Source organism: Pelmatolapia mariae, linkage group LG4 (assembly GCF_036321145.2).
Source record: "Pelmatolapia mariae isolate MD_Pm_ZW linkage group LG4, Pm_UMD_F_2, whole genome shotgun sequence".
Lineage (NCBI taxonomy): Eukaryota > Metazoa > Chordata > Actinopteri > Cichliformes > Cichlidae > Pelmatolapia > Pelmatolapia mariae.
In genome coordinates this window covers 11,848,550-11,870,401 of record NC_086230.1, presented here as the reverse complement: position 1 = coordinate 11,870,401, position 21,852 = coordinate 11,848,550, and the positions used below count along the sequence as shown (strand labels likewise).

Genomic DNA, 21,852 nt, shown 5'->3' with positions numbered 1-21,852 from the left:
TCTTATGACAGTTTCCACAACACTTATAAAATATTAGTATTGCATAAAACAAATTCAAAATGCAGTAGCAGCTCTTTCATAGGAGCCAGAACATTACACATTTAGTACAATATAAATAGTAACGCACTGAAAAATGTAATGACATGTAGATTGCATGTGCATGGTAAATTCAACATATGTGTTCATGGATATCGTCATAGTTGTCTACATTGCCTTCAAATGTTTTTTTGTTGTTGTTATTCTCAAGACAAATTAATTTGTGATCAAACAGCACCAAGAAACCTGAATTACACAAGAAGAAAAGAAGAAAATTAGAAACAAATGTGCTTTAAAATGTTAAGTGTTCAGTGTCTGAAATGTGAAATTACAGCACTAAAAGCTCTCAATATCAGTAGGAGTACTGATACACTACAGGACAACTAAACAAGTAAAAAACAAAATAATTGCAAAAATCCTTTAAGAATAATTGAATTCCAAAAAAAGTGAATCAGACATCAAGAGTTTCTCCTTTTATATCATATCTTATTCTCTTTCATCATCACGTGTGCATTGAACATTTATAACAAGAGCAAACATAAAGGCGGCTGAATACAGGCAATTTCCAATCCTTTTGGGGATCACTAATATACCATAAATACCAAACAGTATATAAACATGAAGCACTGTGAGCATATCATACCAACAGATTCACACATTAAACAGAAATATAAAATGCTCAGAGTTTTTTAAAATAATGTTTCATGTATTTACATTTATATAATTTTGGAACTCTAAAATAAACCCAAAGAAAACAGTAAAACACTGGGCATCACACTTTATATTGTCAAAAACACTGATCAGTTCAACATTTTCTTTTGAAAAAGTGCCAAATAAATTGGGGCATTGTTATTATATTGTTTATTTCCTCATTATTTTCAAGAACCAGCAGCTCACATATCAGTTTTCACATTCCATATACATTCAAAACTGACAAAACCAGGGATTTGTCTTTGGCATACAGTTAATCTTCTATATAATCTATATAATATTTCTTTAGGAGAAGCTGGGCTGTGAATGAAACAATCAACAATTTTCAGTAGTTTCTTTCCATAACTCTCCTGTCACAATCAATTTTCAATTTTCTTTTCTTTGTATAGTTTTATAAATTCAAACCCAAACAGTGCTGTGCAGTCTGGGTTTATAAAACCAACATTTAATACCAACACTGTCATTGTTTTTTTCCCCCCACTATACTGTGAGACTTAAGCCAAGTACAGCCTTTAAGCTCCCGTTATTGTAACACTGTTGATTTCGATGGAATAATTCATGATTGTTCCAAACATTTTGCATAAGCTAAATGTGTACCTAAGTTTTGATGTTGTGCTTGGATGATTTTTGTACTTAATTCTGGAGATACATGTATCTTGTACCAGCATGAAAATGCTTGTAAATTATCAACAGTTTGATTTTTCATGGGAATGAATCCTTGAAAAATCCAGAGAAAACTTCCAGAGCAGTAGCACATACATAATGTGTATAAGTTTGACTAGCGCTAAATACAGTAGTAACACTTTCATGGATGTAGCCTGCAAAATATCCAAAGTTATTTCCATAACATGGAGCGACAGTCATTGTAAATCCCACTATTATTAGCCAGCATTAGATATTTGATGATCTATCGGTATCTATATTTATTGGCTGATGACTGAAAATTTTTAAAGTAAAGAAGAGAAGGGAGAAACACCCTTCAACCATGTTATGTGGGTTTGAATTTGCATAGTTTGCCCAACAAAGGGCACTTGCAACTTCCCTTTTGGCAGTAAATGTGTTTGCAACATCAGTGTTGCATTGGTGTCCAACTAGTCCAAGCAGAGTTGGCCAATGTACAAACAAGTAAATAAATAACTACACATAGCAACTATCGAGGAAATCTGTTTGTGTTTTGTGTGCCTGAAAGGAGAAAAAAATATCAGCCGATATATCAGAATATCTCATTTTTAAATTCACCCAATATTGGTATCAATCTTAAAAGTTTCTCCTTTAACTTTGGTTATTGATTACTATTTAAATTACAAGCTAGGAGATTGCATTGTCATTAGACAAATATCAAGTAAGTTTTCATACCTCTTTACTTGAACACTGTGTCTATGGTAAGACAAGATAAGAGTAATTTACATTTTTGGGGATTATGTTGGAGTTAAAAGCACAAAAGTGTCAACAAGACCTTTGCTAAAGATGCACTAACAGATATAGGACCTGCCTAATAAGAGCATCAAAATCAGTGCAGCAAAATATAAACAAATAAACAAAGGTCAAAGCTCTTGAAGATCCAATATCCAAATGTATGAGAACATAGAGACTAAGTGCCCTAATCAAATACTGAAACCTCAGCAATCAGTTGCATTTTTTTATGTATAAGTGACTGGATAATGAGTAACTGCACCCATCTACATAGGATATCAGTTTTCCAGTAGCTCTAGGCTATAAGGAGAATTCCGAATGTATGTGCAGGTCAGAACTATCCAGGAAGTCTGTGGAAAAGACACTAGGGGGAGTTTGGAGAGCCAGTGATGGACTTTCCTCTTCTCTATCTCTTTCTGTGGTAAGATTCAACCAGTCCATACTGTCTAGCCCTTGCTCCCATGACGCCGTGTCTGAGGTATCCATGGGAGAAAGGGGGTGGTTCAGAATGCTGGAAGTGCACAGCATTTGGTTGTGAAGGTCATCAATCAAGCTAAGTAGACCTCCGGGCTCCACCCCGAGAAGAGGCCTTCCAGTGGTGCTTTCGAGGAAGTCCTCAAGGCGCCCACTTTCAGCATGACTAAGGTGTTGCTTCTGTCCTGTGGTGTCGGCCACAGTTTGAAGCTCAGGCTGCAAAGAGGGGTCAGGGTGTGGAGTGCCACAGCTGGGGGGAATGGGGGGAGATGGGGGCAGCAACACCTGGAGTGGCGAGGGAGGAAGTGAACAAGCGGAGGAGTCTCGATTAAGGCGGTTCAGAGAGAGGTCTGGTGGAGGCTTACAGGAAGTTTCTGAAAGGAAACACAAAGATAACATTAAAACAACAAAAATAGAAAGAACTCTAAACCAAGTATTAGGGGCAAAAGAAGATTATTTACATCTCTCTCTATTTCCATCTGCAGTAATTTATATTTAGTGGCTCGCTCTGTTCTGGAGCATATCTCCATGGAAGGCTAAAGGCAGTGAAACCAACAGCATGACCCCACACAGAACCCAGCAGGTATTAGTGACAACAAATCAAAACACTGATTAAGTCAGAAACCTACAGAGTAACTAAATATAGCTTAGAGCTTGACCAATCAGCGGGCCAATATTACTGGCTGATATACACTATTTGCTGATAACTACCAATCCATGATTCCATAATGGAATTGCTGAACATTTAAATGAGATGTGATGAAAATGTGATGACAAAAAGCTAATGGGGAAAAAAAACAACAACTTTGGACCTCTTGAGCTTTTTCAGTGCCCCTGCTACTCCAGGTTGAGTTGAAAATGGTGATGAACATGTTGTTGAGGGCAAAAAACTCAAACATGATCTATCTATCTATCTATCTATCTATCTATCTATCTATCTATCTATCTATCTATCTATCTATCTTGAGATCTTACCTCCTCTCTGCAAGATGATGTCAATGAAATCATCTTCATGATCTGTGTCCTGATGAGAAACAACATGTTATGTTTTAAACTACATATAGTGTTACTATATTATACAAATGCCTCATGTGAAAGCCCATGATCAAAAACATAGTTTAAAAAAAGGTACATTTTGCAACTGAAATGTCTTTTTTAATCATCATACTTTGTCATCGGGAGATGAGGCTGTTGTCTGAACAGAAGCCGGAGATACAGGACTAAACAAGTCCTCCAGATTTGGGCACACCTCCTGGTAGAGATAAGAGGAAGTGAGCGAAAATGAATGAAGAACTAAAAAGTTCCAAGTCCTGTTCCAGGCCCACCATGACAAATTATTCACATCAATGCTGGATTACTTACACTCTGAGAAGGAGATGAAGGGGTGTTTTTTCCTGAGAGAGCAGGCTCTTGGTCCCTGAAGAATGGCTGTAGACTGGGTGGTGCTGACAAACACTGAGCTGTGCCCTGGTGTGGTTTCTCTACAGACACTTGAAGTACTCCATTCTGTTTTTTCAATTAAAGAACAAAATTGGAAAGGTCTGTAAGCACCGTAAAAGTAATAAAAGTCAGCAGTACTGATGTAGTTACCAGTAAATTTATTCATAAGATGTAGACAAGTTCTAAATCAAGTGTCACAGAAGGCATAACGAGACACGGAAAAATTGCTAATCAGGATACAGTGTTCCACTAAATCCTGACGTGTTTGAGGCAGGCTTTGGCCCAGTGACCACGCGCTCCAGCACACCTGCACTCGGCAGGATATACTGTGCATCTCAATTAGCCAAAATGCGATAGAGTCTTTGTTCTTCATCCATTAACACCGTAAATCATCGTAATGGAGGATGTCGTAGGAGTAATTAGCAAAGCAATAATAATCAGCATCAGGCTAGTGTCAGAGACTTATCAAGGACCGCTGTCATTGTCTCAAACAGCATACATCATTAATTTTCGATGCGATTGCACTCACTAGAGCAGTTCTCTCACACTCTCATGTTTTTCTATCTCTTTGTGGCGCATTAACAGACTTTTGTTTCAGCACTGGAGATGGCTCAGGGGGTGTGTGGTTTTCATTGAGATTAAACTGTATAACTCATCAAATATAAAAAGAAATGGTACAAATATTTAAGAAAATTACTTCAGATCTTTTATACGGAAACTTCATGGATACCAAATAAAAAGATCCCAAGGATTTGGGTTTTTCTCCTCTCACTGTAGTCTAATAGAGATAAATGATATTTAAAAATAGAATTGCTTAAAGCCTTGAAGATGATGTGCCTTTTGAGATCCTTGATATGACAGATAATCTATATACCTCAGAGTCAGCAATTTTTTATTACAAAATTTTGCTACGAAAGAAATATGCTCTGAGCTAAAACCCACTCATAGTGGCATATTGATCATACTGATCTACTGTAAGAGCTGTGAAATGTAACACTTTAAGTTTTTCAATATAGTTACAGTGGGGTAAAAATAGTTGACCCCCTGTTGAAGAGTCTCTAATTTTTATGGTAGTTTTGTGTCAATGGAGAGAGACAGAATATAAACCAAAAATCCAGAAATATACATTGATTTTTATGTTAATGACCGAAATAAGTACTTGATCCCAAAGTGGAGAATCTGTTGTTGGTTAACTCAGCAGTAAGGCATTTCTTGTAGAAGGTCACCAGGTTTGCACACATCACAGGTGACCCCCCCCATCTTTAAAGAAATCTTAAAATCCTTTTGGTTTCTTCGATGGCTCTTGGCAACTCAGAGCTTCAGCTCTCTCCACAGATTTTCTATAAGACTGAAGTCGGAAAACTGCCTAGGGTACTCCATGACCTTAATGTGCGTCTTGGTGACTGTGGTCCCAACTGCCTTTAGACCATTAACAAGCAGTAGATCAGCCCAAATCTACACAGGAGGACTGTGTAGATTTGGGCTGATCCACCACCTTTCTCATAATTATTCTCACCCCATGAGGCAAGATCTTACATGGAGTGGCAGACCAAGAGGGATTGATGATCGTTTTAGATTTCTTCCATGGCGCCTCAACAGATCCTTACCTTCTCACCAAGTCTTGTAATCGATTCCAGCCTTGTGCAGATTGACATCATTTGACAACTCTTTGCCTATGGTGGTGGAGAGGTGGAGAGAGACAGACAGCCTCTCTACTTTTAAAGATTAGGCCTAACACTTTCTGTTTTGATAAAACATATAGTTAGGGCTGGATCAGGTGACCCTGAATTCTCCCTTAGTCATGCTCCAGTAGGTTTAGGTTGCTGGGGGGTTCCCATCATGACCTGAGTGTTTCTTCTTCTGTCACCTTTTTGACTCACTATGTGTTTATACACCTCTCTGCAGTTAATTATTAGTTACTATTAATTTCTGTCTCTCTTCCACAGTGTGTCTTTGTCCTGTCTTCATCCCTTCACCCCAACCAATCGTGGCAGATGCCTGCCCCTCCCTGAACCTGGTTCTGCTGGAGGTTTTGTCCTGTTAAAAGGGAGTTTTTTCTTCTCATTATTGTTCATAGTTTCCTCTGTTTTTTTCTGTAGTATTTTAGGGCCTTTAGCTTGGAATATAAAGTGGAAACTGTTGTTGTGATTTGGCTCTATATAAATAAAATTGTAAAAGGTTAGAATGGAAGAAAGTGATGCTGTGGACAGGTGTGTTTTATGCACATAACGAGTTGATATCTTTGATTGATTGATTGATTGATTGATCGATTGACCGATCGATTGACCGATTGATTGACCGATTGATCGATTGATTGATCTTTGTTCCACGTGGGCACATAGCACATCTGTGGAAGCCAGAATTCTGGCTGATTTGTAGGGGATCAAATACTTATTTTACTCAGTGACATGCAATTCAGTTCAAACTTTTATGTAATGTGTTTTTTCTAGAGTTTTGGTTGATATTCTGTCTCTCTGTTAAAATTAAACTACCATAAAATTTAGACGCTTTCCATTTCTTTGTACATGAGCAAACTTATGAATTCAGCAGGGAATCAAAGAATCATTTCTCCCATTGTATACACTACCTAAGTTTGGGCAACAAAGTCATATCAGAAATGTCTTGTTTTAATCCTCACCTTAGTGTGCTTTTTCACAAACTTCACTTGCATGCTTTGTTGAGCTTTACTATCAGCTCTGGTCAGCTTAACAGGGTTGTGGCCTGGACGTTTGGCTGGAGTAGACTGGAGTCGCTATAGGAACAAATGAGGTAGTTATCAATGTAAGAAGTGAACAGACAGCAAAGCAATGAAACAAATTTCATGCGGTCCAGCTCAATTAACAATGATCTGCTTATCTGTTTTTGGTCTGCCTTTGTACACCACCAACCTAAAAGCTACTCGGCTTCCTGATGCTTCTACAAAAAGGCCAGCCTTAAGTGCAACATCCACCTGTAGGATCTGAATACAGCTTTGCCCTGAGTTGCTGAGTTGAGCTTGATACTTTTTTGCGGGAAATGCAGAGATCAGTGCCTGTGTGGCCAACATTAATGCTGTATAGACTATATCACACTATATATTTATATAATAAATTAATCTATGTAAATATGACTGACAAAGCTTTTGTGAGTCAGTCTTTCTACATTTTAACACTAATGCTATCATTGTAAGACTTAGTAAAATTTATTTTCTTAAACATTATGTTGAGTATTACAGTACTGTTTGATATTCTTTACATTTAACTATAATTGTAATTCTGTAGCTCAAAAAGCAACAAGATTGCATGCACACTGAGTTTACGTACCTGCAGTGTAATGTGATTGGTTGCTTTTCCCTCAGCAGGGTCCTTTATTTTGTTTCCAGTAAGGTGATTGGTCAGCGCGATCAGAAAATGGTTACCGTTGGTGTCAGTGACCAGGGTTGGGGTGGAGTCAATCTTAAGGTGGTCCAGTGAGAAAGAGGCACTTGAGCCTGACTGCTGTTTCAGGTATGCTTGAGGCACCTGTTCAACAGAAAAGAGAACTTTTATGGGAAGATCCTACACAGTCTAGTCTACACTTCACTGCATACCAGCATGGCAACAAATTAACTTCCGTTTTGATTCATCATACTCAGTGCTTGCTAGATGATGATTGTTACAATTATTCTCAATATTCTAAATTCTTACCAGAGCTGATTGTTCAGGATCCTTCTTAACAGCAGAACTTTACAAGCAATGCAGTTAAATAAAACTCCAACCCCACACACTATAGATAAAACCCAGTCCTAACCTTAGATGGCTGCTGCTGCTGCTTCACCTGCTGTTTGAGCACCTGTTGCTGCTTCAGCTGTATTTTGGTCTGAATCTGGATTTGCTGTAGTTGTTTAGTCTGTTGTTTAGTCTTCATTTGCTGTGGCAACATGTGCGACTTTTGTTGCTTCAGCAGAAGCTGTTGCTTCAGCTGCATCTGTTGCACGTGCTTTGACTGCTGATGCTGCTGTTGTGACTGCAGCAGGAGCTGCTTTTGCTGGTTTTGAGATTTTTTCTTTCTCTGCTGACAAAGTTTCTGCAGGTCGTGCTGATTCTCCAGCGTCTGATTCTGGATGTTGTGCTGCTGCTGCTGCTGTAGCAGGACTTTCTGTATGGTGTGTTGTTGAGCCAGCTGCTCCTCCTGTGTTTGGGTTGAGGACTGCAGCAATCCATGAGTGATTGGGGACTGGAAAGTTTTCTCAGGTTTAACTTCTTCTTCCTCGATTACTTCCTGTTTCACAATTACCTTGGTAATATCCATCGCTTGTGAAATAGGTGATTTTTGCGAGGGAGATCGATCAAAGTCCATTGAGAAGGCAACATCAGGCTCATCGAGAGGTTCTTCCTTTACCCCGAGAGTACTGATTGGCTCTGGAGCCTTTCCTCTGTCTCCATTTTCCAGCTGCATTTTTAGCACCTCCACCAATCTCTGTTTCTGCCACAACATCCTGGTCAGCGCCTCTATCTGCTTATCTTTCTCCTGCAGCAATCTGTCTTTATCAACACTCAGTAGAGGAGCTGTGCTCGTAGTGGCTGGGACACCTGAAGATACTGAGGAGCGTCTTTGAAGAGAGGCAGACTTTAAAGAGTATTGACAAGGAGCGGGAGTCGAGCATCGAGGCTCCTCTTTAACGTTTGTGGAGAGCTGAGCAACTGAAGATGGCTGGAGGCTCAATTGGTTGAGAGGTGAACTCATCTATTGAGAGAAGAAATAGGTAATCTATAAGTGTAAAGCAAACTGTGTCTCTGCAGTTTTAATTATATAATGGTTCACCTTACAATATACAAGGAGCTGACAAATTAAAGGAAAAACTTGAATACCTATGGTCCAGTGCCTCTGTTACAGTGTGGGATCTGAACGATCACCTTTATTCTGTCATTAAATATTTCTGCCTGACAGCGGGGACTCTTCCAGGCTGATAGTGTCAGAGGGGCAGCTGAACAGTTGATGAGTACGAAAATAAGAGGAATCATGTGCTGTAGGATTTTTACAGAATTGAACTAATTTTGGTGACATGTCATGGTTTAACATAGCGGTCCCCAACCCCCGGGCCACAGACCGGAACCGTTCCGTGAGTCGTTTGGTACCGGGCTGCGAGAGTTGAGGCTCGGGTGTGAAATTTATAGTTTTCAGGGTTTTTATCATTATTTTTTTAGCGTTTTTATCGTTAACTCTGTTTCCCTGGGTCTTTTCCTGTGTTTTATGAATAAATCTTTTTTTTGGTACCGGTACTGGTTTTATTTTGTTGTATTTATCTGCGACACCTTAAAGACCGGTCTGTGAAAATATTGTCAAATATAAACTGATCCGTGGCGCAAAACATTTTGGGGTCTGCTGGTTTAACACCTCACAAAGACATGTATATTGGGTTTTCCTTTAATTCGTCATACAAATGTACTTCATGTTCATTCATTTTTTATGGTGGAACATCAGATTCACATCATGGATGTGCATCCAGAAAAACTGTGTGACGCTGTCATGTCAATGTGGACCAAAATCTATCTGTCATCTTCCACTTGTCAACTTCATTAGCAATATAAGTGTCTCATTATCAACACTTTGTGGTGTTTTAGTTTTTGGTTTGAGTTTATCTTGAGTTTGTCAAACAAGGAAGTTCTGAGAGGAAGTGAATTTATATCACTGTGACACTTAAATATATGTAATGCATGCCTTTCTTCAGTAAATTTCTGAAGTCCTCTAAGGTTTATTATAGCAACAAAAAGGTATTACCAGCTCCCCTAAGAGGTCACTGTTAAAACTGGTGTCTTCTGGACTCATGGCAGTCGGTGAGGGAATGAAGGAGACAGCTGAAGAGGCAAGGCTCCCATTGCAGGTCATGAACTGTTGAGGTTTTGCTGCATTTAGGCTCCCACTGCTGCCTGCTTCAGCTACACAAAAATGTCCAGAAAGACTGGTATTAGACAGTTAACAGAAAGTTTATATACTCTTTCTATGATCACCTCTATGCGTGTATTGTTACTGGTGATGATGATTGCAGCGCTCTTGGATGATTTTCCTGCTCCTTCAGCCCCTGGCCCTGTGGTACACCCTGCTGTTGGAGAGGAGGTAGTGTCACTGCCTCGGCTTAATTCCTGATATGTCCTCAGCCTCTCAATGAGGTCGTTTTTGGTGCCGGAGACAGGCAAGTTACGCAGCTTTAATTCGGACTTCAGTTCCGCAACCTGATGTAAAGACAGCATTTAAAAAAGAATTGAGATAGAAGAAAGAGAAACGGGGAAAGCAAAGAGATTAGGATAAATTTGAAAGGGAAATCAAAACGAAAACAAGAAGAAAAAGTAATCCATCACTGTCTCATTGTTTAACTTTGCTGAGCTGGTTGGCTCCTTCGAATGAAAGAAACCTTGAGGATTTTCTTTCCATGCATCACATCACATCTCCCATTTACTCCATCTAAAGGGTACGAATGTCAGGCCAGCTGCTCCAGCCTCCCTCTTCTCTTTACCTTAGTCTCAGTTCAGGAGTGGTTTCAGGTGTACCATTTGAATGGACCAATCACCTTCAACTCCACTACAACTCCAGATTGTAGAATCAGCTACTACAGCCAGTCAGTCTCATTCCAGCCTTTTGACTTAATCTGCAAATCTGCTTGTTTAACCCTGCCTCTCCTCCAGCTCCAGCCTCTCCTCCAGCCCCCCTGCCACTATATTTTTCAAGAGAAATCTCTGGATTCCCTGAACATATTGCTGCTGTGGCTCCCACCTGGCCACAGCCACCCACTTAGCCCTACCATTACTACACACTTTTAATACATCACTTAACTCCAGCCTTTATTGATAAATCGTCCATTCCTGCTATAAACCTAGCTTGGTTCTGACAGGTCATAGCACAGACAGATATTTATTTAGACTTTTAATTCTTTACTGAATGCTTAGTATGCAGTCATGCATGTTACTCATATTATAAAAATGACACATAAGGTAAGAAAGGTTTCTCTGGGATGTGCATGTCGCTGTGCAATTTACCTTCATTTCATCGAGGTTTGGAGGCAGAGACACTGGTTTGGTTCCACCTAGCAGGACAGAACTTAGACAGGTGTGGACGAAATGTTTAGAGAAGTCTAAAGGTGCACCAGCAGGTCGAGGTGGGGAGGAGGAGGTGTGCATAGACTTAGAGGAGGAAGATGGCTGCTGAGCTGTCTGGGATCTGCTGGGCAAAAATACAGTGACACAAAAGTAAATCTTAACAGGTGCTCTTGAGTTCTGAAAACAGAAGTTTATGTCCCATGTTCCTTCCGGCCTTTGAACGTGCAATCCTTCAGACTCCACAGAAGAGCATGCATCTGGACTTACTTAGTTGGTGCAGGGAGGATGGTGTGGTAGCGCTGCTGCTGCTGACTGAGGATCTGGAGCTGCAAGAAGAGCTGCTGCTGCTGAAGGATCTTGGCATAGGATGAATCCAGATGAGGAGGAGGCTCTTTATCTCCCTTCTGATCAGGAGGGATGTACTGATGGTACTTTAACTTTTTTATCTGGAAAGCACCCCCATTAACAGCGAGTCATTATTTCAGCACTACAGTACAGCATTTTAGACAAATATTTGCCTCCTCTTAGCTGTAGCTACACTGGCTATTTGGAATGCCAGCATTAGAATAGTTTCCTCAGAGAAGGAGAAGTTTCTACCTTTGGTTTGTCCTTGGTTTTCTTGTGTCTCAGGCCAGAGCGGTCACAGTTTGGTTTGGGTTGTGGCTAAAAAAAAAAAAAAAAGATGAGTAATTTTAATGAGAGTAAAATGAAACTTTAAACCACAATATGAGGGAAGCAAAATGAGAAACCCACAACACATGCGAGATTTCCTGTTACCACCAGAGGTGATCTATGGAGACCGTGTTCACTTCATCATCTGCAGTTCTGAACAGCTCTCAATGATAATTTTAGCAATTAGCACTAACAGCTAAAATAATCATTTACGAAAGCTCATAATTTAGTCGTCATTGTGACAGGACTGAAGCGGTCCAGTCTAATGTATGCGTGTCTAACAACTAACAGAGCTGAACTGACAGATGTTACCTTGTTGGCACCTGTCCTCAGGAGAGATGACGCCCCTTTCTCATTGGTCAGCTTGAGTGAAATGGGTGACCCAGAGGTTGGTAGGAGAGAAGGAGCTGTAGGTGGGACCTGATTGGTTGGATGGAAACACTGGCTGATCATTCATGGCTAAACTGCAAGGCGTCAAAAAGAATCATCCCATTTGAAAAGGTCTTCATTTTTTTAAAGTAGTGAACATCGAAGATTGTGGTAAATGTAAAATTACATAGCAGGAATGGTTTACATACAAAACGCACAATGTTCACAAATGCTCAATTTGTCCCCCCTCCAGACGCATGGCAAATGTCCATACGACAATCAAACTCATCCCATAGATGTCTGGAGTCTCTGCATCCACTGCTGTTATTTAGAGGCTGGTGGATCGATCCAAATATAAATACTCTCGATACCGACACTGGTATTGGATGGATATTTTGTTTCTATCCTCTAAGCTCTAACTCACTGTTTGCTAAATCATTATTTTTTTGGAAGCTGAAAAAATAAACTTCAAACATGCACTACAACCATATGTTGACTGTCACAAGTATATTATTTATAGCTCATTTAAACAACAGAAGATCCAAAGTGCTTTAGAGGCAGGAACATTTACAATCCAGTGAGTCATTACACACCGCTCTCCCCTACATAAGCTGCCTTTGTAAGTTGGAAATATTTGTATCGGTACTGGCATTAGCAACATTGGCCTTGTATTTACTGCAGTATGCTTGGTTTGGAAGTACTGTTGTTGGTGCACTTCAATGAGGGAAGAACTGGATTTTAATTTATTCAGTGAATAAATCTCCAGGTAGTTTTCACTGCTTTTTATTCAGTAATTAAATGATACAAAACAGTACTTTTCCATGCCACGGATTAAACCTATGCATCAGATGGTTGATGTAGCGAAATGCTAAACTTGCTAGTGTGTGAGTGAGTGGGTGCTCAAAATGTTGTTATTTTCCCCTCACCACAGCCTGGTTATCCCCTCTGTGAGAACTGCACCCACTATAAACTCTCCCACACTGTGCTACACCACCACCAGTGGTAAATCTGATGCAGGTCACATATACACAGACAAATGCACTAATTCACAGCCTCTACATTGCTTTTAAGCTGTGGATTTACAGTCTTGCATACATTCTGCACATCATCTTAGTCCCACTCTCTGCAGTGATCCTACCTGTGTAGGAGACGGGATGCCATGGCCTGTCAGTGTTTCCTTTGGAGAGGGCAGAGGTCCCAGGCTCAACGAACAACCCTCCTCACTGACAGACGTGGACTGCTCTGGAGACAGACTGTCATTAGTGTCCTCATCAAATGAAGAGTTCTCTCCCGAGGCTCTTTGAAACTGCGTCTCTGAGAGGAGAAGGGAGGATTGTGGGGGAGACGAGGGAAGGAAATAAACATTATCTAGTTAAATTAAACCATAAAATAAATGTACTACCCAGTGATTCTACGTCCTTGCCCAAGTCTGTGTGCCTGTGTAACACTATCACTTGCATTAACAGCTGAGCCACTGGACTTCTGCTTGTGACTCTAACACCTTGTGGGCACCTCCAAACAGTGGCGGTCCTAGCCTGTTTGGCGCCCCGGGCGAACACGCCCTCTGGCGCCCCCCCCCCACACACACACACACACGCACACACACATATATGACCCTATATATGAAGAGAGAGAGAGTATGCATAGTATGCAAACGGCTACCAAACAGACATCATAATTCGTCATACAATGAGAACAGGACAAATCAACAATTGACACTGACTAATTAATATTATATTATTGTATATATTGTTTGGAGTTTAGTCTGTTACTGTTACTATTTTTACCATTTCTTCTTGGAGGAACTGTAACCCACATAATTTCCTTAGGGATTAAGAAAGTATTCTGATTCTTAATGTTTTAGGAAACATGACCTGCCATTATCCAATGACACATCTGCTTACCTGTATCTTTTGCTCGTTTCTCCTTGTAGAAGCCATAATTAAATGTATTGAATTTTAATGATCACTGGGTTTTCATTTGTTTGGTTGCTATGGTGATGTGTAACGGGAGTCACGTGGGTGACAGAGAGTAGGGCTGGGTAGCCGTAGTTTTTGTTGACCGCAGCACAACGAGTTTCCCCTTGTTGCATTAGAGCTGTGATGTTTTAAGAGTTTGAATCGCGAGCCGATCACATTGCTCTGTAAACTTTTCAAGCACTTTAATAAACAAGCAAGCAATTCCACCTCTCGCATTATTGCGTAAAGTTGACAGCGCGTCAGGCAAATAGGCAGGCTCCATCCCCGGCCTGTAGCGACTGTGGAAGTCGCTAAACTCCTCCTCTTCTTTTCTCTTTTTTTTTAAACTTTAAAAACGGGTTGTGTGTGAGACTTTAAATCAACAAAATATAAAATATACATTTTAAATTGTTATTGATCCCTTTACCCCTGGTCTTAAAGTGTATATTTATTTTCTTACTCTTCTTATATTTATTATTTGTTTACTTGCACTGTTGTAACTGGAGCCTCGTCGTCTTGTCTCTCTATATACTGGACTGTATGTAGCGGAGATGACAATAAAGTTTACTTTGACTTCAGCAGCGAGCAGGCGCACCGAGGGCTCTCGCGCTCACTTTTCGCGTATAGAATTTCGAAAAAACGTCGGTGCAAATTATAAGTCTGTATCATGATGTCTGCTGTTTTCGTGTTGTTGGTTTGTTTTTATTTTGTTTTATTTTGCAAGTTGGTTATTAGACGCTGCTCCAGCCACCCAGAGAATCCCCCGCCGCCCCGCCCTCTCCTCCCTGTGCCGCAAGCAGCAGGCGCACCTCGCAAACGGAGGGCGCCCTTACTCTCAGCAAATGGGCGATAGAAAACCGATCGGTGCCTATGACATTCCCAATATGCGCTTGCTGATGTCGGGGCAGCATGAGTACGAGCAATTTTTTTTTTTTTGCCGATGCCCGTGATGCCGCCCCCCACCACGATGCCGCCCCGGGCAACCGCCCGTGTCGCCTGTATCTAAAACCGCTACTGCCTCCAAAGTCAGACAAATTATCACCGGTGCCTCCTCCACAAGTATCGGTGACTCATCAAAGGCTCGCATTTGTTAATGTTCAATATCCTACAAAAATACACACAAGACACTCGTCCCCAGTGTCTCGTCAACAACTGACACAGAGAGCGAGAGAGCTGTCTAAACTACTTAAACACTTTTCTGTAGTCATATCATGTCCACCAGAGCCAGTCCTAGATGCACCTGTGATGAGTCAGGTTTTTGTCAAGCGATTGCTTTTCATTCATCTATGTTCATTTCCCACACAGCCAAACGAGGCTTTCATAACAGTTTTTATGTAACAGATGGCGTCTCTCTAAGGATGACGTTGTGCTGAGGATTCTGAAGGATCGTCTGTGTAATTTATGCGATGAATATTTGAACTGTTTATGTGACGGCTTCCCCTGTTTATGCCTGCTATACTAATAATATTCTCTTTAAAATATCTTTAAAATATGTTTCGTATGCAACAGATAAATGCAGCTGAGCGTGATATAATAGTAAATCAGATACAGCAATGTAAAAAACTGCAAAGAAAATTGTCAACCACATGCCCAAACTTTCCTTAGCCAGCCACAGGAAGGTTAAGACATCTTACAGCATAGCTTTAATCCAAGCCTGCCAGCTTTCCCATGCGCCATATCATATAATCATTTCATTATTATGCAGACTTATGAGTCTTCACAGGGATTTAAGGAATAAAAGTACCCGCTAGGATCCCCAGGCTGCTGTAGAGCCTTTTTTTAAATAATAGAACTGAGTTATTAAATTACTGGAGGTACTATGGGCAGTAGCCCACTGCTATTTAGAACACACTGCTGTCCATTAATTTACCATCAGCAGGTAATGATGAAAAGACAACACGGTGCTGATTTAATAATGTAATGACTCGCTTACAGCTGTGCTGTGTGTGGGTGTGAGAGTGCATCATGCTTTGTATGCTCATATGTCAACCTCATCTAGCTAGTTTCTAGTGCTCCTACCAAAAGTGGCGGTAATGTAATTGTGTTTATTGTGTAGCAGTGACAGAGATGGATATTCCACTGACACAGTCTGTTATTAAATCTCAACCTTCTTCCTCTACACATCAATCAAGCAGCTGGACCCACCGATTCCTTGCTCCCACAGTACAAAGAAAAAAAAAGTGTTCTATATACAAATCCCACTTAGATGATCCTCATCCTTATTTCAGGAAGTTTCTTTTATTCTTGGAGCTGTATGATGCCAGTGAAAGCAGACAACACATTCTCACTCCCAAAGTGTAATATTTAAGGCTAGGTGACAAATCATCGGTATATTACGCTTTTGGCCACCCACACCTATATTACGAGTTCTGAAAAATGAGGAAACATGAGAACCGTTTGGAATAAATCTACACATGTACGTTTATTTTACCTAAATCGCTTTGGAAAACACCTAGGGCTGGAATACAGGGCTGGAACAGGTGTTACCACGGGAGCTTCCTTCTATTCAATTTCATCCACAATCTGCCGCGTAGCATAGGAATGGGGAAGGTCACCATGGAACGCCTCAGGACGTGAAAAATCATCGATATATCACGCGTCGGGAGTGAGAACGGGCTGGAGCAGATGTACTTGATATGGCCAACTCAAACACAGAATTCAAATCCATGTGCTGCGCAAATCTCTTGACTACGATGGGCAACCAAACATATAGAAAATGACCTTGGTGGGTAAAATCTCACTGCTATATGTCAGTAGACTGCAGTCAGCTGAACTCTGTTTTTTTTAATTCTCCTAATTTAAGTTCATAATCCTAGGTACCGTGGCCATTGTAGGACAAACATGTTCCAGATAGCCAAGAGAGATCAAAACATTGCATTTACACCGGACCCCATAACAGCTATAGCAAAAGAACTAGAGTCTTTGATAGCTACAGAATGCCAGATGAGAAGTGTTCATGTCTATTTACTCTGGAGGAGACTGTAAAACTTTGTGAAAGGAGTTCAACACGAGTCAATGAGTAAGTGAAAGTCACTTCTTTTGCTGAGGATATCCTTTTATGTCAGTAAGCACTGCTATTTTTGCCGCTGTTAGCCTGCACAAGTGAAACTTTTTTTGAAGTGAATCTAACATTGTTGGTCTCATAAACTCTCATATGATGTGAGAAAGTTATCAACCTGTTTGTCAGAGGGGAAATGTGACTGTTAAGATGCTCATCTCACATTAGTTGACACAACATTAGCATATAACCAGCTAACTGTGTTGTTTAGTTGCCTCATTGTCAGCTGTCCAGAGATGGAAGGGTGGCATATCTGATCTGCTGACTATAAGTAATTGCAACAATATTAGAATAAAAAAGCATGTTTATGGACTCTTTCATGTGTTACAGCTCTGACTCGCATTTTTGCTTCTTTGGTAAAGTGGACCCCTCTTCAGATGATAAAATATCGCTAACATAGCTAAAGACACAAATCAAAATTTGCGTTCGTTGCTGTGTATTTTTAATGGGTTGATTCTAAGTTTATGACAATGCATCTATTTGTTGGAAGATGTAGTTGCGCACTAATCAATGTATATTTATGAATAAAGCATTCTTTTTTTCTATTAAATTACCTCAAAAAAAATTACTGGAAAAGAGCTAAAAGCGCTCATTTCAGACTATAGATGAACTGAGGAAGCTCCATTAACGGCCAGTGTGAAACAACTAAGGATTATTTTTTTAGTGATCTATTCTGAAAATATTAATATGCAATTGAATTAAGCTTAATAGGTCCCCATTATTTTAAAATGTCACCTCTTCAATTAGCAAGTGATTCTCTATTAACAGGCACTGTGATTGTTTAAAACCAACAGAGAACAGAGAAGGAAGCAGCATCTTCGTCCCTTGTCTGTTAAAATGGGAATCAGAGGTCATGCATCATTTACAATTACCCTACTCCAACCTTTCCAAACTCATAGAATTGATCTATTGAATTGTTTGCCTGTCAGTGCGCTGTTTGTGGAGAATTTGTATGTTAGGTGGTTCTTGTTGACAGGTATGGGTGCCTGGTGAGGACAACTGAAGCATCTGGGATCTGGGAGGAAACATCAGTACGTTCATGATAGGTGGAGGAAGGGGCCAGGAGGGATGTCCTGTCAGGAGCCTCACAGTGTGGGTGTGTTTTGATGAAAATCTATATCACACTTCCTTCCTCCACACAGACTGTGTGCAGGAAATTATATAGCAATGGTACACTTGTTGATTGTTGAGGGGGCAGAAATAATAAAACAAAATTTGCAAAGTAAGGCCTTCTAAAGTTGGCATGACTAATGTGTTATTGTGCAACAGCCCTACATATCGAGACTGTGTGAAGAAACATTGGTATTGGTTTGTGTATTGATGGCTGGAAAATAGAGACTTACAGATAAGCTCTTGAGAGGCTTACACAAGTTGTCCGCAATAACTGCATCTATCTGCTTAAGATCATTCTATCTGTTCTCAACGCTTTGTTTGTGGGTTTTTTCTCTGTGGTCAGCTTATTGCAATCAACCATAAATAATTCTGCACTTATAACATTTAAGCTAATAATTTCCTCCACTCAGCAGAAGTAATCCTGAGAGGGGTTTATGGTGATCCAGCTGAAGATGGCAGCAACCCAATAAACAATTTGGTGAAATTGCAAAAACATGATGTAAAGGGCAAGCTGAGTCCTGTTTATTTATACTGAAACTGTTGCCTAAAAATAATTCTCACTTACCTATGAAGGCTTGTTTAATACTGGAGTGAACAGGTAGAATGTTTTTATGGATCAGCTCCATGGGCCCTGGCCTCTGGGCAATCTTATCATTCAAATCAACAGCGAGGCATGCTTTCTTCAGCTGTAGCTGCTTGACCTGAAGGAACGGCTCTGCATAGACACACAAACCAGGCATGGCAATTCTTTACGAGTGTGCATGGATCTAATGGGTCTTTTTCCGTTAGACTGACCAAAGTTCCAAAGGTATGAGGCTCTGTGTAGTGTTTACCCTCCAAGATGTGCATCCTGATCAGTTCAGATTTCTCTGGTCGACTCCTGATCTTTCTCTTGAGATAGTCTTCCGTCTGGAGAGAGACCAAGAGACAAGATGAAGAAGAAGAAGGAGTGGAAAATCTCTCAGTTTTGCACTCACAAACCCTTTATTGTACACTGTTAAACAATGTGGTTCCTCTCCTTCTTTAGGTGTAGTTCCACAAACCCTTCTCTTAACAATGTAGACCGTGCTTTCCTAAGCTAACTAAAGGGCCTGTGTTTATCTAATCATTTTAGCTAGTTACTAATGGAGAATTACTTTAACCTACTCATCCATCTTCCCACGTACTCACAACTACCAATGATGTTGCTCTTTGGGCAAGCACTGATTTGGTGGATAGTTTCGCATTGCTTTGTACAAGTCTAAGTCTATTTGTCTAAGCCAATGGTCTTATCCCAACTCTTTTTTTGGCTTACATTAAAGCAGGAAAAGACAAATCAGAATGCTTCTGTAATGATGCCACGTGTTTTAAAAACTCTCAAAGCTTAAATTGCATCAGTTTTGACATCAGTGACTGATTTGAGGATGACATACTCACCCGAGCTCGTTCCAAGCTCCTTCTCTGTTCATGGAAGGCAGCTGAAGTTTTCAGTGCTAAGAGGATAAAAAGAGGGCATAGTAAAGAAAAAAAATTCAGGCAAAAAGAGATAGGGTGTTAACATGGCGGTTTGTGTATTGATGCTAGTGGGGGGGAGGGGGGGTGGGGGGTTAGCAAAAGAGCTTTTCATGGATCTTTGCCTCTTTAGTTCAATATCAAGTCTATTGATGGTCTCAGTCAAAGCTTTTTCCTGAGTACCAGTTCAATGTAGTGCATAAAGTACAATGATGGCTGGGATACTGGCCCCCAACAACAGCTGCTGTAAAAAGCTTAAAAAAATCACAAAGTCAAAGGAGAAATGTAAAGGGATGAAGTCTGACTGCTTCGATCCAATGAGCTTCTCTACAGCAGTGGATTTCCTGGAAACTGTTCAGCATTCAAAGATGACTTAAGAAGGACTTGTGTAGGTTTGTGATTATGCAAAGCCTCGGGATTAGTGGTAATGGAAACCTTCGAGGTAATCATGACACCGTGATACTGAGTTAAATGCAACAGCTCAACCATTACAATATAGCTTTGCTTCTAAGCAGTCTAAGACAAAAAAGAGGATCTAAATCTTGACCTAATAAATATTCTACATGTGAGAACCAAATTATTTAGCAGCAGACAAAGAATTTTGTTTAAATATTCTAATAAATGTTTCAAACTTTTAAGAACAAGTGGATTTCCAGATACATAGCAAATTTTGGTAATGTATTTGACAATACCTGCAAAACCAGCCAACTCTAATGTGTTTCAACAATAACCAAAATCTGACTTTTGTTTTTGGAAACTGTCTGTAAAATTCCACCAAGTGGCACAATTATTATTTTACCTTCTCTTTAAATACAATGGTCCAGGTGTCAAATTTCCAAATTGGCCAAGTAAAGCTTATGTTAAAGCTCAATGAGGAAGATCTGTAACCACTAATCTTCCTGTTTTCCTGGATGTTCAGGCTGCTAGTCTATTCTTTACATCACTTCCTCTTCCCCATACTATTAGACTCAACACTGACACCATTACTCTAGTTCGGTCATGTTCTTGGCAATCGGACTCTCACATTAACTGTCAGTAAATTTAGGCCTTGGTGTTTAAATTGCTGCAAAGAAAAACACCACTGTGGATGACCAAGTAGTCACATGTCTTGCAATGACTTGAAAATTTGGACTTTGATCAAAAATGTGTGATTAGTGATTCAGTCTGTGATCTTTCCATGTGTAGATACCATCAAGCATATACTGGTGGGTGATGGTGTTGGGGGAGCTTCACTGCTAGTGATGGCAATTTATCCAGAATTCAATCTATCACAATACTGTGTAGGACTACATGCCATCTTATCTGGTTCACAAAAAGATACACTCAGTAAAATATTTCTATTTGCTGGTGTTTTTTTGTTTTTTTTTAAGTTGCAGTGTATTTGACCTCTCAGGGCCACCATACAGGCAGCACATTTATTATATAGTGTCCCCATATCCATACTACATGTATGTGAGGACACTGGAATTATTTGCACTCAAAGTCTTAGACTCAACTTTAGCCCAATGTGTTTACATCACTTGTGTCTTAAACCAAGTATGAAGCTGTCAGTGTGTGCGATGAGGGCTGCATGTCATTTTCTAGTCACAGTATAGTTTCAAATCTCATGCGCCAAAGCTAGCACAACAAAAAAAATGTCTTACTGTACTGTACTTCACACACACACAGTATGGCTGCATTATCAAACCCGGGGCAGAACTGCTGGTACCTGCTCAAGCCTCAGTTCACGTCACTGAGCACTGTCACACTGCCGGTACGCACTCACTCTCACACACCCTGGAGACATCAGCCCTCTTAGACCTCTCACCCATCCACAAGGAGGTTATGTGTCCACCTTGAGGGTGTATAAACCTGCCTGTCAGTCAGCTACATTGAAAATGAGTGGTGGGATCGAGGGAAGGATGGCTGGATGAGCACACGGGGGGGTTAAAAGTGTGAGTGAAAGTGAAGAGGATAAAATAGATTTAAGGAAGATGAAGAATCATGAAACAGATGTAGAGAAGATGGGGAGAGATGACAAATGAGAGGAGGCAGCTGGAAGAAAAATGGAACAACAGACCAAAGG

The 21,852-nt window shown here is 40.3% G+C and overlaps 1 protein-coding gene across 1 annotated transcript in view; it reads right to left on the bottom strand.

Annotated features, from left to right (window-relative positions):
* Positions 1-2,460: 2,460 nt before the first annotated feature.
* LOC134625738 (myocardin-related transcription factor A-like) overlaps positions 2,461-21,852 on the bottom strand; it is a 30,109-nt gene continuing 10,717 nt past the window's right edge. Inside the window, exons 3-19 of the mRNA XM_063470988.1 lie at positions 19,713-19,768; positions 19,130-19,205; positions 18,862-19,011; positions 13,306-13,481; positions 12,111-12,218; positions 11,724-11,789; positions 11,394-11,572; positions 11,067-11,247; positions 10,064-10,265; positions 9,814-9,971; positions 7,843-8,778; positions 7,377-7,574; positions 6,713-6,826; positions 3,997-4,140; positions 3,803-3,886; positions 3,610-3,658; positions 2,461-3,008 (exon numbers count right to left, since the gene is read on the bottom strand). Coding sequence (XP_063327058.1) covers positions 2,461-3,008; positions 3,610-3,658; positions 3,803-3,886; positions 3,997-4,140; positions 6,713-6,826; positions 7,377-7,574; positions 7,843-8,778; positions 9,814-9,971; positions 10,064-10,265; positions 11,067-11,247; positions 11,394-11,572; positions 11,724-11,789; positions 12,111-12,218; positions 13,306-13,481; positions 18,862-19,011; positions 19,130-19,205; positions 19,713-19,768 — 3,425 coding nt within the window. The remainder of the gene's footprint in view (positions 3,009-3,609; positions 3,659-3,802; positions 3,887-3,996; positions 4,141-6,712; positions 6,827-7,376; positions 7,575-7,842; positions 8,779-9,813; positions 9,972-10,063; positions 10,266-11,066; positions 11,248-11,393; positions 11,573-11,723; positions 11,790-12,110; positions 12,219-13,305; positions 13,482-18,861; positions 19,012-19,129; positions 19,206-19,712; positions 19,769-21,852) is intronic.